The sequence below is a fragment of the Suricata suricatta genome, chromosome 12 (genome assembly GCF_006229205.1).
Source record: "Suricata suricatta isolate VVHF042 chromosome 12, meerkat_22Aug2017_6uvM2_HiC, whole genome shotgun sequence".
Taxonomy (NCBI): Eukaryota; Metazoa; Chordata; class Mammalia; order Carnivora; family Herpestidae; genus Suricata; species Suricata suricatta.
Window position 1 is genome coordinate 53,647,985 of NC_043711.1, and position 17,855 is coordinate 53,665,839.

Consider the following 17,855-nt stretch of genomic DNA (forward strand, 5'->3'; position numbering starts at 1 on the left):
ATCTTTTATCACTACTAACCCAAGTAGGAAATGGGAGCAAAAGGTTCAAAGAGATGTTTCAAGCCTCTGTAAAGAGGAAAGGTGGCACGGTCTCGCCTCCTGGTCAGCAACCTTTCTGGGCCCCTGTGGGCGCTTCCCCAGCACTGGCTCACAAACCCTCGGAAAAGCTCTAGCGGCCCAATCACAGCCTCAGCTGGCGTCAAGGCCAAGGCGACAGTCAGCTGGGCGGGGTTATTAAAAAACATGAAGAGAACGGTGAGCATGGGGGACCGATTTCTCCGCCCACCCTCCAAAATGGTAAAGGGAGATGTGGACCTGCAGTTCCTGGTGTGGACTGCCAAGCCTGCAGCCGCCCCTGCCCGGCCCCACTGGCTATCTCCCCAGACACGAGTCTGGTACAGAATCACCACTGAACACAGATCAAATGTAAAAGCCAAATCCCTCCTGATTTAATGGGCTGATCCCCCAACATTTATAGTCTCAGCCAAGTAAACCTTGAAGTAAGCCTAGAGGGCTCCGCTGTCACCTCAGGGTGGAAGCCAGCATCCCTCAGTGACGGCAGTATCCATGTCCTGGGAGAAAAGAACCGGGTGGTCCTTCCCTCCTCTTCCAACCCTTCGAGAGTGAGGCCTGATGAGCAAGATGGCAGGCTGAGAGGCAGCCTCCAACGCCAGCACTCCAGCAAGGCCTCAGGGTCTCAACCAGCCAGCACCCCACCCGTCTACCCCACTGTTCTGCAAATGGGGCTGGGGAGTGGCAGCTGGCAGCAGCTGCCTCACGGGGACCCACACGTGAGGAAGGCCGGTCTGTGGCCACCATGCGGGCCTCCTACTTGGCCTGCTCGCCTGCAGCCAAGCCTCTTGGAGGAAAGTTGGTTGGCTGTAGTTGCCATGCAGACGGCTCCAGCCAGATCCTGCTAGATCCAACCACAGCAGCTCCTAACTCTGTGGCAGGGTCTGGAAGAAATACTGAAGCCAACAGAGACCAGGAAAGGCCAGCAGGCCTGACACAGGGACGTCAACAGGGAGTCCTTAGACAGTCTCCATCCCTGTGTGGCCTTCCTCCTGTGCCCAGCAGACCAGACATGCACCACGCCTCTGGAGATCTGGAAGCATTTTATTGACCTGGAGCAGAGATGGTCTAGCAGCTCAATGGCAGACACTCTCCCAGCCCTCCCGTGTCCTTCCACACAGCTGTGTGATGGGAACCCTCATGCCAAGAGATTTTCAGAGTCCCTCCGAGGACAGCCAGGGGCCTTAGTCCTGGGCGCTGGCTTTCAGCATCGCTTTGTACTTGCCCGTCATCTCCTTGGGTAAGGGCACCAGGCCCGGGCAGGGGACCTGCCCTTCCACTTCGCAGATGCACTCCCGCAGGCAGTACTTGCGGGGGCCAAAGTGAGCCGGGTGAGAAAGCTGCTTTTTCTCCTGCTCCTCTCTCTCCAGGGTTTCCCTGCCAGAGAGCACAGACAACGAAGTATGGGAACACTGCTCTGAGCCTCCTGGCATCTTGGGACTTCTTGGCCACATGCACCCATCAGCCAGGGAGGCCTGGCTCTCTTGTGCCTCTTGATCTGCTCCTCACCCCCGAAGCCTGATGGCCTCCCCAGCACGCTGGCCACAGGCCCAGGCCAGCACAGCAGTGGACAGCCTCCCTGCGGCCTCAAGCCGGCCGCAGCTCTGACGCGGCACATGGTCAGGATGCAGGGGCCTCTGAAGGCCTCTGTGTGCTTCCTCCAAGACATACTTTTCTTGGCTTCCCTCCCTTTCCCTCCTTCCATCTGTGTAAAAAAGATAGATCCCAGCACATGCTGGGGTGAGACACCCAGCAGCTTCAAAGGGAGAATCCCAAGGAGAATTGGCCACAACCGCCCAGGGCAGGTGCTGCCCCAGCACCTCAGCCTCCTATCAAGCCCAGGAGACACGGAGGTCTCTGCCCCACCTCCCAGCAGAGGGAGGCAGAGCCCAAACAGGCGCACACACAGGAAGCAGCAAAGCCAGATGGAGTGGACTCTGCCACCTGCCTTTGGCTGGTGTGTGCCCTCCTGATGGCTCGCTCCTCCCTCGCCTGTGCTGACACTTCTGTCCCCCTCCAGGTCAGCCCCATCAACTCACTCGCTCTTGCCCAATATTTTTTTGATGTGTTCCATGATCTCCTTATTGCTCTTGGTCTCCACATCCACGAGGACCTGCTCCCCGGAATCTGGAAATGGGAAGCAAAGGGGACAAGCAGCACTGAGGACTGAGCAGTGCACTTCAGAGCCTCCAGTGGTGGTGATGGGTTTGCTTTCAGTAGAGAAACATTTTAACGGTAAGACAAATGTGTTTCTCCACATAACCCATAATGCTACCCATCTTCTTCCACATTTCTTTAAACATGAGTTTATTTGAGGTACATGCAAAAGAATACTATTTTTTAATTTTTTTTAATAATTTATTTTTGAGAGAGAGACAGATCATGAGCAGGGGAGGGGCAGAGAGGGAGACACAGAATCTGAAGCAGGCTACAGGCTCTGAGCTGTCAGCACAGAGCCTAATGCAGGGCTTGAACCCACGAACTATGACATCATGACCTGAGCCAAAGTCAGATGCCCAACCGAATGACCCACCAGGCGCCCCAAAAACATACTATTTTAATGGAAAGCAGTTTTCCACATTCATGGATAGAATATTCAATATCATTAAGACAGCAATTCTCCCCACACTGGACCATGGATTCAAGTGCAATCTCTATCAAAATCCTAGCAGGTGTTTTCATAGAAACAAATCAAGCCTCAAATTCATGCAAAGGACCCAAAATAGCCAAAACAATTTTGAAAAACGAAATGGGGACTCCTGGGTGGCTGAATTAGTTAAGCAACCAACTCAGGTTGACTCAGGTCATGATTCCAGGGTCATGGGATAGGGCCCTGCGTCAGGCTCCGAGCTCAGTGTGGAGCCTGCTTAAGATGCTCCCTCCCTCAGCCCCTCTCCCTGACCTACGCACTGTTAAAAAATAAATTTAAAAAAATTTAAAAAGTTAAAAAATCAAGGACAAGAAAATGGGAGGATGTTCATGTTCCAATATCAAATTTACTATAACCGACAGTAATCAAGACTGTGGTATTAGCATAAGAACACACTACAGACTGATGGAAAAGAGTAGGTCCAGAAATAAACTCATATTTTTGGCCAACTGACTTTCAGCAAAGATGCCAACACCAACATAATTCCTCACAACACTGAAAAGAAAAAAAAGAAAAAACTTGAAAATGGATCAGAGACCTATATGTATGAGCTAAAACCGCTATAATACTTTTGGAATGTAGAAAATCTTTATAACCTTACCTAGACAAAGATTTTTAGATATGACCTCAATAATGTGGTCCATTAAAGAAAACAATATGAAAAACTGAAATTCATGAAAGTTCAAAACGTGTTTCAAAAGATAGCAAAAGCCAAGGACTAGGACAAAATACTCATAATGTATACATCTGATAAAGGACCTGTATCCCAAATGTATAAAGAATTCTCTCAACTCCTTAAAACAATCCTACTGAAAATATGAAATATGTAAATAAACATTTAAGAACAAAGACACAACAGTTAATAGTAAGCACATGAGGGGGCGCCTGGGTGGCTCAGTCGGTTAAGCCTCTGACTTCGGCTCAGGTCAGATCTCAGGTTCGTGAGTTCGAGCCCCGCGTCGGGCTCTGGGCTGACAGCTAGCTCAGAGCCTGGAGCTACTTCCGGTTCTGTAACTTCTCTCTCTGCCCCTCCCCCTCTCATGCTCTGTCTCTCTGTATGAAAACTAAACAAAACATTAAAAACAAAAATAGTAAGCACATGAAAAGATACTCATAGTCATTAAGAAAATGCAAACTAAAACCATAGGACGATATTGGAGTGGCTTGAATTTTTTTTTAATGGGTAATACAAGTGCCAGGGAGGGTGCAGAGTAATTAGTACTTTCCTACACAGTTCCTAAAATGCAAACTATCACAGCCACTTTAGCCACTGGACACACAGAAAAAGGAAAGGAAAAAACTGGAAAGGAAAAAAATCTATCTTATAGATGAAATGATTGTATATGTTGAAAATCCTAAGGAATTTAGAAAATAAAACCTCCTAGAAATAATAATTTATAAGCAAGGATACAAGACACAAGGCCCATACATAAAAATCAACTGGACTTCTATAATTGTGTAACCAAACAACTGGAAAATGAATTTAAGAAATAACCCTTTTCACAGTAGTCACAAAAGATATTCAACGCTGTTAAAATGTCCACTCTCAAAATGATCTGTAATGTGATTCCAATCAAAATCCCAGCAAGCTTTTTTCTAGAAACAAGCAAGCAGGTTTTAAAGTTAATATATAAATGCAAAGATACACATATAAAGTGGTGGTGGGAGGGCATAGGGAGAACAAAATTTAAAACTACCTGATCTTAGGGGTGCCTAGGTGGTTCTGTTGGTTAAGCGTCTGACTTCAGCTCAGGTCATGATCTCACGGTTCATGGGTTCAAGCCCCCACATCGGGCTCTGTACTGATGGCTGTAAGCCTGGAACCTGCTTTGGATTGTGTGTGTGTGTGTGTGTGTCTGTCTGTCTGTCTCTCTCTCTCTGCCTCTACCCTGCTCATTCTCATTCCCTGCCTCCCTCCCTCCCTCTCAAAAACAAAGACACTTAAAAAATAATTTTAACTACCTGATCCTAAAGACTTATTAGAAAGCCACAAACCAAGACAGTGTGGTATGCGCCTAAGAACAGATATATGATCAGTGAGAGGATGAAGAGATCAGAAATATATGGCCACATGTGACTTTTCTGTGTGGTAAAACCCATGTAACAAAATTTATCATTTTAAAGCATGTAATTCTGTGGTTTTTATTCCATTCACAATGTTGTGCAACTGTAACTGCCACCAGTATCTTGTTCGAGAACTTTCACATCGCCCCAGAGAAAAGCCCTGCGCCTGTTAAGCAGTCACTTCCTCATCACACCACACCAGCCTCAGCCCTAGACAACCATCTTCTGTCCCTATGGACTAGCCTGTTCATACATTTTATATAAACAGAATCATATAATCTGTGATTATATTATTTTGCATCTGCCTTCTCTCATTTGGCTTATGTTTTCAAGCTTTCCCTGTTGTAGCATCTGTCGGTTCGGTGCTTTGTGCCTCTTAATGGCTGAATAATATTCCACTGACTGGATATACCAAGTTGTGTTTATCTACCCAGGGTTGACTGTTTTGACAAAAATTTCAAGGAAACTAAATAAGGGAAAGGATGGTCATTCACCACATGGTGCTCTAACACCTGAGTATCCCAACCCCCAAACCCAAAAATGAACCTTAAGCCCTATCGCACTTAATACACAAGTAGCTCAGATTATATATCAGAGACCCAAATGTGCAATCTGCAACTATAAAACCAAACGGAAACAGAAGAGAAAATCATTGCGACCTTATACTAGACAAGAGACTTCTTGGGCAGGACATAAAAAGCACTAACTATTAAAAGAACTGACAAGCTAGAGTTCATCCAAGTTAAAACTGTGCTCTTCCTAAGAAACCATTAGAAAAGCAAGCCATATAAAGAAGTCAACTAGAAAACAGTCCGATGTTTGTTCTTTTTTTAATGGACAAAAGATTCAGACTCTACAAAGAAATCTGAGTGGCCAGTAAGCACAAGAAAAGATACGGCGAAACGTAAATTAAAACTTCAGTGAAGCCTGGAAAGGCTAATATTTTAAATATTTAATGCGGTAAGTAGAATGGCCTCAAAACATATCCCTGTCCTACTCCTCCAGAACATGGGAACAGGTGACCTTATGCGGCAAAAGGGGCTGTCGGAAGTGAGTTAGGTTAAGGACCTGGAGATGAGGCCATTCTCCTGGATAGTGTCGGCAGCCTAAGTTAATCACGCGGCTCTTAAAATCAGAGAACCTATCTGGGCTGTGTTCCCAGGGGCACGTAACCGTGGAAGAACAGCTGGCTATGCCATGCTGCTGTCCTTGAAGATGGAAGGAAGGGCCACAAGCCAAAGAATGGGGGTGGCCTCTAGGAGCTGGAAAAGCCACATAAATGAATTTGCCCTCAAACCTCCACAAAGTCAGACTCTACTGGCACCTTGATTTTTGTTCATGTTGGACTTCTACCGAAATGGAAGAAAGTTATGTTGTCTTAAGCCGCCCAGCCTGTGGTCATTTGTTAGAGCAGCCACGGGAAACCAATGTAATTAACAGTAGCAAAAACAAACAAAAAAACAAATCCTAATGCAAACGACAGCAGGTAAGGTGTAGAGCCACGGGGACCCCCTGCCATCCTGACTGCAGGGTGAAGTGCAGTTCACAGCAGCGGCACATCCATCCTGCGGCCCAGAAGAGTGCCCATGTCCACAAAGTCCACTTGTGCGGAAGGTGCTGACGCTGACGCGCACCTTCTCTTCATAGCCAGAGACTAGACACAGCCGTCAACAGCCACGGAGGCCCTCCCAGCGGAGGAGCTGCCCACCCACAGCGCCGGTGTCCAGGACCTGGCTGTCTCCACCCAACCCGGAGCCAGAACGTCCTGCCAAGCCGGGCCGGACTTGCTCAGGCCTGCGGCACCTTCTGAGGTGTGTCCAGACCTCCTTCCTTCTCCCTTTTCTTCCAGAGATGTCCAACCTGCTTGGCCACCTGAAGACTTTCCCTGCCCTCCCCCTCCCTTCATCGCCAATACATCTACTTCTAACTCTGTGTCAGCATCTAACAAAACCCAAATGATTATCTGCCAACAGGTGAATGGACAAAGAAAGTGGTATGCTTTATTTGCATATACAGTGGAACCCTACTCGGCACTAAAACGAATGCTGATATACGGAACAGAGGAGTCGCAAAACCATGATAAGGAAACGCCAGACACAAACGAATATTTATACACAGAAAACCTGTGTGTTTTATTATGGGTAAATTATAATTCAATGAAACTAATTTTTCAAGTGTAAACACAAAATATATACACAAAACTGCTACAGCACCAGCATTCTCTTTACCCCCTGAACTTGCTCTAGTTTTTCTTTCACAGCACTTACCCTCTAACATACTGTCTTGTTAAGTTTCTCGTCCATTCTGTCTCCTCCTGCTCAGATGTCATCTCTACAAGGGCAGAGACCTTGTCTCTGGCTCCCTAATACCCCAGGCACTATGTGTGCCTAGGCCCAGTGGACACTCCATACCTTTTTGCTGGATGAATTTAAGAACAGATCATTTTGCTTCCTGAAGCATTTCCAAAACTACACTTCAGTTGGTTCTTGTACCCATGTAAGGCATAAGGCAGATGTTGGACCTTTGCCCGAGAAATTAATCAGTGGGACTATGACTTGCTCATGGTCAGAATCGCTGAGTAGAGAGCTGGGCCAAAACATCTAGGTGACTTCAAGGCACTGAGCCTGATGTAACCAAACAGATATTTGCTCAGTGCCTCATGGGAATAGGAGAGCATCATGTTAAGTGTGAGCCCCAGAAGAGGACACACAGATACACACTGCTCAAGAGGACATGGCCAGCACTGAGAGGGCAGCTGGGGGAAACGGGAGGAGCAGCATAAGAGTGCACAGAGAGCTTCCTGGAAGAAGTGGTGCCCACGTGCAGTCTCTGAAGGATTTTAAAAATAAATCAATAAGTAGAAAGTGGATTTCCAGCAGAGGGACCAGCATGAGCAAAGAATCAAGGTGAGATGTGGCAAGGGAATTTGGAAGAGTTTGCTGTAGGGTGTGAGGCAGGCAGGAGACATAGGGGCAACAGAGATGGGGCTGGAAAGTGGGGGAAGAGTCCAGACCTCAGTGGCACTGTGCGCCACGGTGCAAAGCCAGTAACGGAGGTAAGGGGGTTTACAAAAGACCTTGCCTCAGAGCTCTCCTGAGGGCTGAGGCAGGGAGAAGGGATGGGAGGCAAGACCGTCCTGGCCTCAGCAGAGACCACACTCACCCAGATAGAACCGCAGGAAGGGGGACGGCGTCATGTTCTTAAACATTATGATCTGGACCCAAGGGTTTTTGTACTGGATCTGAGGTATGTTGAAAAACACAAATTTCCTGCAAAAGGGGAGAAATTAAACCTGTGAAACAGAGTTTTTAACTTGAAATAGTGTACACTTCGGTATTTTTAAAGGGAAAAGTCCAGAATTTTCAGCTGACTCACAGGGGACCCTGCCCCACAAAAAGGCTTGAGAAAAGCAGCAGTTCAGAATTTATTACTATATTCTCCAAATAGTGGGTGTCAGGACTTGTGGTTTATCATTTGAGGGAAAAGACATCTGTATCCCTACCTCACACTGCACACTGACCTAAAACTCACTTAGAAGTATAAATGTAAAAATAAAACTATGAAATGTCCCAGATCTTGTGTGCTGCTTAGACAGGTGTATTTGTTCATAGGCAGAAGCTCACCAAACTGCATACTTAACAGGTGTGCACTTCATGTAAATTATCCCTTAACACAAAAATAAATAAAAACATCGGGGCGCCTGGATGGCTCAGTCAGTTGAGCGTCCAACTCTTGATACGGACTCAGGTTGTGATCTCCTGGTCATGGGATCAACCCCCATGTCAAGCTCCACACTGAGTGGAGCCTGCTTGGGATTTTCTCTGCCCCTCCCCCACTTGCACATGATTACACACGCTCACTCTCTTAAAATGAACTTAGAAACAAATAAAAATAAATAATAGTAAATATGGAGAAAATTTTTACAACCTAAGAGCGGGAAGACCTTTAAACTTAAGTTTAAAACACAGATGGGGCGCCTGGGTGGCTCAGTGGGTTAAGTGACATCAGCTCAGGTCATGATCTCACCGTTTATGGTTTCAAACCCTGCACTAAGCTCTGTGCTGACAGCTCAGAGCCTGGAGCCTGCTTCAGATTCTGTATGTGTCGCTCTCTGTCCCTCCTCCACTCACATTCTCTCTCTCTCTCTCTCTCAAAATGAAGAAACATTTTTAAAAAAGAATGAAATTGGGGCGCCTGGGTGGTTCAGTAGGCTGAGTGTCCGACTTTGGCTCAGGTCATGATCTCACAGCTCATACGTTCGAGCCCCACGTCAGGCTCTGTGCTGACAGCTAGCTCAGAGCCTGGAGGCTGCTTCAGATTCTGTGTCTCCCTCTCTCTCTGACCCTCCCCTGCTCGTGCTGTCTCTCTCTGTCTCTCAAAAATAAATAAAAGACATAAAAAATTTTTAAAAAAATTAAACTCTTTGGAGGTCAACTTGGAACTAGCAAAATTTTAAAAGCTTAGATCCTGACTCAGTGATTTCATTGCTTTTAGGTATGTTCGCACTTGAATGCACAGACATTATTTGTTATAGCAAAGGAACAGAAACAACAAATGTCCCTTGAGAGATGACTAATTAAGACACAGCTACATGTCGGAATCCCTCACCACCTACTCTCCATCCTCAACGGCTAATCTACTTGGACTATGAGGTGGAGTTGCTTACCTCTGACTTCATGTTGAGTTTGGCCAACAGTGACCACTGGCAAGACTGGAGGGGGGGAGGGGGTGGAGTCGAAAGTATTCTTTCCCTGACTTGCCTCCTGGCTGAGTCCCAGGCTCCTGTTAGGTAGTCCTCTCCCTCTCACTTTTGCAAACCTAGACCTGGGGTCCTGCACTGTTCTTTGTGGTTTCTTTTCCCCATCCTTGCCTATACCTCTATAAACAGTTCCTTAATTAAAGGGTCCCCCCAATGATCCTAATTAAAATGTGCCCAGTGGGGGCCTGGGTGGCTCAGTCGGTTAAGCGTTTGATTCCTGATTCTGGCTCAGGTCATGATCTCATGGGTGTGGGTTTGAGCCCCCACATTGGGCTGTGTGCTGACAGTGTGGAGCCTGCTTAGGATTCTCTCTTTCTCCCTCTCCCCCATTTGCACTGTCTCTCCCTCTCAAAATAAATAAACTTAAAATATACATATATTAAAAATAATAATAAATAAATAAATGCCCTCTGCTTCCTGCTGCCACCCTGCCCCATACAACAGATGACAGACAGGTACGAGTACTACACGGCACAGAAATCGGTTCCCAGCTTTACCGCTTCTCAGCTGTCTGAACCAGGGCAAGGTATGGCTCTCTGCCTCAACATTTATACCAAGATGATGGCAATGCAGGACAACCAGTCCATAGTAGAGTTTGTAATTTATTTTTAAGAAGACAGAATTGAGAGGAGCATCTGAGTGGCTAAGTTAAGCGCCCAACTTCGTTCAGGTAATGATCTCACAGTTCATGGGTTCAAGCCCCACATCAGGCTCTGTGCTGAGGGCTTAGAGCCTGGAGCCTGCTTTGGATTCTGTGTCTCCCTCTCTCTGTCACTCACCCGCTCACGCTCTGTCTCTCTTTCAAAAATAAACAAACATTAAAAAAAAAAAAGACAACTGACAGAATCAACAGAAAGCAACTATATGACCATTTTACTTGGGGAGACTTCCATAACCAATAACCAAGGCAGAGTCTACAATTGAAACAAAAGCAAGGACATTTATTAACTCCAGGGAAAACAAAAAGCTTTGCAAAAACAAACAGGAAACATAAACATAGCACTCTAATTGGTTCAACTATGTGGCGTGTTTGCAAAGTCATATTAAACACTGAGTATTATTCTATCCAAAATTCTGAAATGACTATACTGGGAGGAGGAAGAGTTGAGTAATGTGTTGGCTAAGGAATGGCAATGTCGGGGAAAGACAGGTAACCCCTCATCTTCCATGGTGGCAAGTCAGCAGATAATGCCTAAAGCTAGAAAAGTAAGAACTAGCTCTCTAGGTATGGTATTTAACTATGAAGGGGAAACTAATTAAATGATTAAAAATGTAAAAAGTTGCTGCCTCTACTGTAGGCCTTGCAGATCATGACAAGGCTAAAGTTACCTTCCGAGGCTTATGCCTCTGCTCAATTCCCACCCAACAGCAGAGGATCCCAACCTTATACAAAGAAACCAGGGCATATTGGTGCAGATATTGCTGACACCCAGAACTACTAGGACAAAATCTCGACAGGAATTTTTAAATGGTTCTTGAAGCCTGGCAATAAAGTTGACAATGGTAGGAAACCTTTAGTTGAGCACCTGCTGTATATGACAGACACCCTATTAGTTAGACATTTTATTTTACTATTTGTTTTTCTAAAGTAGGCTCCACACCCAAATGTGGGGTTTGAACTCTATTGGCCCTGACATCAAGAGTCAGATGCTCTAGAGACTGACCCACCCAGGCACTCCCTTGTTAGGCATTTTAATATACTTGAATCCTCTCAAGGACCCTGCACAGTAGAGTTTTATAACTAAGGAAATCAGGTCAGAAAAGTCAAGTAACCTGCCCTAGGTCACACAGCCATAAGTCAAAGAACTAGGGCTGTGAGCAGCTGGACTTCAGCCACACTCTTCTGTCACTATCAAATTACCAAATTCACCCAGCCCCTGAGGCTCCAGCTGGACCACAAAACTCACTAAATGTGAGACGATCATGGATCCAGCCCTCAGACACTAAGGCAGCTTCCCACACACCCAGCAGACCGCCCAGACTGTGTCTCTCGCAGGGCTGTGTACTGGCAGCACTTGGAACGGAGGCGATCCAGGGAGGGGCAGTGAAATGCTATGGGTACATGAACACACAAGGCCTGTGAGGCTACAATGAACCAAGTAGATTCAAACCCAAGGGCACAAAATCCCAAAGGGCACACACAGGTGAGACAGGCAAGTTTTTACCATTAGGAACAATGAGACCCAGTTCCTATTTATCTCGAGGTAAATGGTTCCTATTTACCGAGAGGATATTAAAATACTTGAACATCCAACTATAAGTCCTACAGGCCTATTTTTTATTGGCTGATAATTTAAAAACCAGATTTATATAAAAATCTGAATTTCTGGCTTCTTGACAAGTCGGACATTCTCCACGGGGCCCACATAGCTAAGCTGTAGCCAAGTAGTGAATGGTCTCCTTTGACGGGGCATATTTCCCAATTCGAGGGGGCCCATCCAGACTGCCTCCCTCCTTTCTGGTACTGCCCTGACTCCCAGCACCAAAGGAGTGGATGGGACGCACAGTGGGTTTTGATGAAGTATCTAGATACCCATTCCAGAAGCCCTTAGTCCAGCTGATCCCATGCAACCAAGTCCAAGTTCTTGGCTTCACCTGTGGACAGCAAACAGCTAGCAGGTAGCTTCTGGCTGTCCTGAACAGCTGTGCAGCAAAGACACCTCACCATGGGGGGCCCTTCCATACTGAGAGCACTCCCCCTGTCCCATTTGGGTCCATCCCACATACCTAGTCCCAGAGCTTCTGAAGGACCAAACTTTTCCCTTACACACTGCCGAACTCCCAGCTCACAGCACAGAGCCAAGCATTCAGTAGATGATCAGTTAATTTATACTTAATCCCTGAAAGGCCCAAAGCACCACTATTGCCTCAAGGTTCAATTCAAACCTTGCATTTGGAAACTTCCACTTAAGGAGTTCCTACTCTGCTCCAGGATTAAAAACCCACCTTAAGGAGTTTATGGTGGGGGGTCAGGGTATGGAGCCTGAGGCTACACAGCTGACATAATCAATTACAAAGGTGAGGAGCCCTGCATACGACAAGCATGTGCACAGCCACCACTCACAACCACTAGCCAGCCTGCCACCTTGAACAAGCGAGTTATTTAATATCTCTGTGCATTCCTTCACCCCTAGAATGTGGATAACCATGGGGCGTCTGTAAACATCAAATAAGATAATGCGTGTGGATGCTGCACACTTAGGTAGGGGTCAGGAAGTGCCAGCAGCTGTTACTTCTTTCAGGTCATCCCCACAGCGGCCCTGAACATACGTATCACCCGGGTTTGGGACAGTGAGAAGGAGCAACTCACCCAAAACCAGTAGTTGTTAAAGCTGGGACTTAAACGGGGTCTGTCGCCTCCGGACCAGGCTCCACCCAGAGCAGAACGTGTGCCGCCGCTCCCCACGGCTCGCCCGCCAGGCACAGGTAGTTAAGGAGGCTGTGGCCTCCCCGGTCAGCCTAGGCCTCCACTGGGGAGGCAAGAGGAGGAGGGGGCCCTTGTCCTCAGCTACCCCACCTCCGTCACGACTGCAGCCTGCACAGCGTGGCCCTGCTGTCCTCTTCGCACTATGAAACCTGGAGCAAGCTGCTCCTCAGTCTCCTCGTCTGTAAAATGGGGCCAATGGCATCCGGCTCAGGAGGCCAGCCCCAGGATTAAGCTGCACCTAGAGCAGCTCCGGGTCTCAGCGCCACGAGCACGTCATTACAGTGAGCACGGCGGTCCGCGCGGCCTGAGGATGGCCCTAAGAGTTCCGACTGACCTGGCGCCCTCGCCCAGCTCCCCGTGCGTGTTGTAGTTCACCGTCATGACCTTCACGGAGTCCTTGAACACCACGTCCCCTTGGGCCAGGTACTGCAGGGTGCGGCGGATCGGGAAGCGGCCCTTCATTGGCATGGCGGCCGAGAGGCCGGGCCGCTGGCCGAGCAGCGAAAGACTCGGAGCAGCGGAAGCCGCCCACCCGGCCGACCGCACACCGCTTCGCCTCCCCGCTCGCTTCCACTTCCCGCGCAGACGCACGGGAGACGCCTCCCGGCAGGCTGCGCGCACACCGCAGAGCAGCTTGGAACTTGTAGTCCCCCTGGCAGCATTTGGCTTAGGGGCGGGGCACCTTTTCGGTAGAACACCCCCGCTCAAGGTTTGGTTTTCACACTTCGTAAATTAGCCTCTCCCTACCCCACCCGCAAGGGAAAATATTTTTAAATAGGCTCAAATTCAGACAACAAAATTGCATTAGTAATACATCAGAACAGATAAGTTCAGATGCCAAGTGGGCTACTTCTAACTTGCTCTTCACCTCAAATAAGTCAGTTTTTCTCTCTCAGCTTCTCCGGATTCAGAGTGAAGTGTTTTCAAGTGCAGACTTTTTTATCTTTTCTTTTCTTTTCTTTTTTTAATATTATCTATTTATTTTGAGAGACTGAGTCGGGGAGGGGTAGAGAGAAAGGGAGGGAGAGAATCTCAAGCAGGCTCTATGCTGTCAGCACAGAGCCTAACTCCAGGCTCAATGTCACAACGGTGAGATCACTACCTGAGCTGAAATCAAGAATCTGAGGCTTAACAGAATAAGTCACCCTGGTGCCCCGAGATGTGTTTCTGAAATACGCTAACTGATCTGATAAAGTTTTTACTTCCTTACTTTTGAAGGACGATTTTGCCAGATATAGAATTATAGGTTGGTGGGGTTTTCTTTCAACACTTCAAATATTTCACTGTGGTCTCTTCTTGCATGTTTCTGAGGTACTCCTCAAAATCTCAGTCAGCTGTAATATTTTGTTTTCTCTTTAAGATAATTTTTCTTTCTTACTTCTTTCAAGATTTTCTCTTTGGGGGCACCTGAATGGCTCAGTCAGTTAAGCGTCTGACTTCAGCTCAGGTCATGATCTCATAGTTTGTGGGTTCAAGCCCCATGTCAGGCTCTGTTACTGACAGCTGGGAGCCTGAAGCCTGCTTGGGATTCTGTGTCTCCCTCTCTCTGCCCCTCCCTCACCTGTGTTCTATCTCTGGCTCTTTCAAAATTAAATGGAAAAATTTTTTTTTAAATTTTCTCTTTGGTTTATGCAGTTTGAATAATATATACCTAGGTATAGATATTTTATATTTATCCTACTTAATACTTATCCTACTCTGAACTTCCTGAATCTGTTATGAATTTTGGAAAGTTCTCAGCTATTACTACCTCAAATATTTCTTCTTCATTCACTTTTTCTTCTGATGTTCCAATTACATATATTACATCTTTTTTAATAAAACAATTGACACATTGTTTTTGGATACTTTGTTCTGGGTTTGTTTTTAATTCTTTTTTTTTTCTCTTGGCATTTCAGTTAGGGTGGTTTCTACTGACAGATCTTCAAGCTGATTCTTTGCACAACTGTGTCCAGTGCACTGATAAGCCCATTAAAGGTATTCTTCATCTGTTACCATTTTTTATTTCTAACATTTCCTGTTGACTATTTCTTAGCTTTCTCATCTGTGCTTACATTACCCATATGTTCTTGCATACTATTTATTTTTACCATTAGACTTAACTTATTAATCAGTTATTTTATATTTCCTGTCTGGTATTTCCAATATCTGTGTCACAGAAGTCTGTCTGGTTCTGGTGATTGTTGTGTCTCAAACTGTGTTTTTTCCTTACCCTTTAATTTTTTGTTGAAGGTCTGATGACATTGGCTGTACTGGGTAATAGGAACTAAGGTAAAGGAGCCTCTGGAATGAAGATTTATGTTAATCTGGCTAGAAGTCCTGTTTAATGTTTGCTGTAGGTCCAGAGGCTTGAAAACCCTCTGGTGTCTTTCTGTCTCACCTCTTGACTCACCTCTTTCCTAGATGTTACTCCTCAGAGAGTGTGTGTCTTGCAGCTCTTCCAGCTGTGATCCACGGTCACACCGGACTCCTGTTGGTAAGGTATAGAGGGAAAGCATTCCATTAGTCATTTGATGAAATCTCAGTATTTTAGTGGGCCTGTGTCCTCGGGCTGTGACCTTCATAAGTATTTCTTAATCCCACTCTGTGATATAATAATATATAAACTTGGGTCTTTGTTCCTGACTCCTGGCCAGAGCTCCTGAAACTTTTATAATTTCCTTAATGATAATATAGGAGCATCTTTTTTTTTTTTTTTTGAGAGAAAGAGAGAGCGCGAGCAGGGAAGGATCAGAGAGAGAGGGAGACACGGAATCTGAGGCAGCTCCAGGCTCTGAGCTAGCTGTCAGCACAGAGCCCGAAGCGGGGCTCGGACCCACGAACTGTGAGATCATGACCTGAGCCAACGCCAGAGGGATGCTTAACTGACTGAGCCACCCAGGTGCCCTGAGGAGCATCTTTTGTCATATCTGGGTTTTTGTCCCTGTTCCTGAAATAGCTCTGGAGATATAAAGGTGAAAGAGGCATCTTTTGTTATCCTAACAAGCCCCTTTTAACTGCACCAGTTTATGCAAATGATGAGTTTTAAGACGCCCCTAAGGATAGAGGGCTGGTTGCCACAGATAATTAGTTGGAACTTTCATCCCCAGATCCCTAACCTCTAACCTCTGGGAGAGGGGCTGGAGGTGGAGTTAATCACTAATGACCAATGACTTTAATCAATCATGCCTCTGTAATGAAGGCTCCATTAAAAAATACCCTAACCAAAGGAGTCGGGAGAGCTGGGAGGGTGAACCCATCAGAGATGGTGCAGGGAGACTGGCAGCCTACGGAGGTCACGAAGTTCTCTCTTTTTCCATATCTTGCCCTATGTCTCTCTCCTCTCTGGTTGTTCCTAAATTGTATTCTCTTATAATTAACCAATAATCTAGTGAGCCATTATAGCAAATGATCAAACTCAAGGAGAGTCTTGTGGAAACTCTAACTTAAAGACCACTGGTTAGAAGCATCAGATGCTTAAGCTTGTTATTGGCATCTAAAGTGGGGGCAGTTTTGTGGAGCTGAGCTCTTAATGTGTGGGATCTGATGCTAACTCCGGGTGAACTGGTCAGAACAGAATTGAATTTGTAGGACGTCCAGCTGGTGTCAAAGAACTGGTCAGTTTGGGGGGAAAACCCACACATTCAGCGTCAAACTGTGTGAGTAGCAGAATGTATAGAAAAACAAGTTTTACCCTCCCCCACCTAGAGGAGATGGAAAGGCTAGAGGGTGTGTGAGAGGGAGAAACCTGCCCTTCCTTGGGTAGGATTCGACTCTGGTACAGTATTTCCCCTAAGGAATGCTCAGTTTATTTTGCCACAATTACTCATCCCCTTCCCCTGTCAGAGCCACCAGGGAATCTTTCTCAGCAAGTAGCTCTGAAAACCCAGGTGGAGTTCCTGGAGATGAAGCCGTGAAGGTGTGTGGGGTCCCTGCAGCTGCGGCCCCTAGGAGTCCCTCACTCCCATGCTACTCCACGCTCTGCCTCCCACACTCCACCAGCGTTCCTACCGGGTTCCAGTGGCTTCTGCTCCAGGTGAGCGGGTCTCCTCTGCTGTGACTCTTCAGATGGTGAGGCAGCAGTTTTGCCCTGCACTCAGTTCTCTGGTGGGTCCAAAGCGCCGTTGATTTTCAGTTTGTACAGCTTTCTCTTGTGGTGAGGACAGGAGTGACAACTTGCAAACTCTTTGCATGCCTGAGATGAAACCCGAAGTCTTTCTGAAGGTATTTTTCCCCTTCTGTATTTTAAAAACTGTGCTCAACTGAAGAGTTTCAGGCAGAAGAGCTTTTGATCTTCAAGTCCACAGAAGGCACTACCCAAGGATGAAGTATTCCATCCCACTAGAAACCTCAATGTCCACATACAACACAGGCCACAACGTTTGGGCACTCCCACTGCGCCTGACCCGGATGGACCCTTCTTGCTACTTGGGGCAAAGTAAGTCAGGCAGCCCAGGCTTTAAATCTTCATTCTACCACTGACTGGCTAACCTCTCTTAACCTGTTCATCTGGCAGAGGGATGCCTGAGGAACCACTTCACAGGCCTGCTGCCGATAGAGCTAAATGAGGAGTATGTGAAAAGGTAGCACACTGCCTGGCGTGAATGGCAGCTGTTAAGCTCCTCAACCTCTCTGAGCCTCAGTTTCTTCTAGTGTGAAATGAGGTTGATGGGATTGTAAAGGGTCTTGCGCTATTCTCGCGTGAAACAATTCATTTAATCAACATTGCAGGAATAACCAGGGATGAGGACAGAAGCGGAACCCACGTGTATCCCATTAAGAGCCCAGTGACCTTCTATCCAATATCTTTGACACTCAGTCATCTTGGAAGGGGCGAGGGCAGAAGTGTGATCTGGTAATTCTTACTTGCAACACATGTGGAAATACACACACATACACCCAAC

At 46.6% G+C, this 17,855-nt stretch overlaps 1 protein-coding gene across 1 annotated transcript; it reads right to left on the bottom strand.

Moving 5' to 3' along the window:
* Positions 1 to 1,098: 1,098 nt before the first annotated feature.
* On the bottom strand, positions 1,099 to 13,569 carry MRPS25 (mitochondrial ribosomal protein S25). The gene is made up of 4 exons (XM_029918206.1): positions 13,307 to 13,569; positions 7,949 to 8,055; positions 2,112 to 2,199; positions 1,099 to 1,449 (listed from the first exon to the last, which is right to left on the bottom strand). Exons 1-4 carry the CDS (start codon positions 13,438 to 13,440, stop codon positions 1,257 to 1,259), a joined length of 522 nt encoding a protein of 173 aa, XP_029774066.1. The 5' UTR covers positions 13,441 to 13,569; the 3' UTR covers positions 1,099 to 1,256.
* Positions 13,570 to 17,855: the final 4,286 nt, after the last annotated feature.

Excerpts from the sequence above, each read along its gene's own strand:
- MRPS25 (XM_029918206.1), bottom strand. The coding sequence starts at position 13,440 with ATGCCAATGAAGGGCCGCTTCCCGATCCGCCGCACCCTGCAGTACCTG. Across the intron at positions 2,200-7,948 it reads CTTCCTGCGGTTCTATCTGG|ATTCCGGGGAGCAGGTCCTC; the intron begins GTGAGTGTGGTC and ends TCCCATTTCCAG. Across the intron at positions 1,450-2,111 it reads AAAATATTGGGCAAGAGCGA|GGAAACCCTGGAGAGAGAGG; the intron begins GTGAGTTGATGG and ends GCTCTCTGGCAG.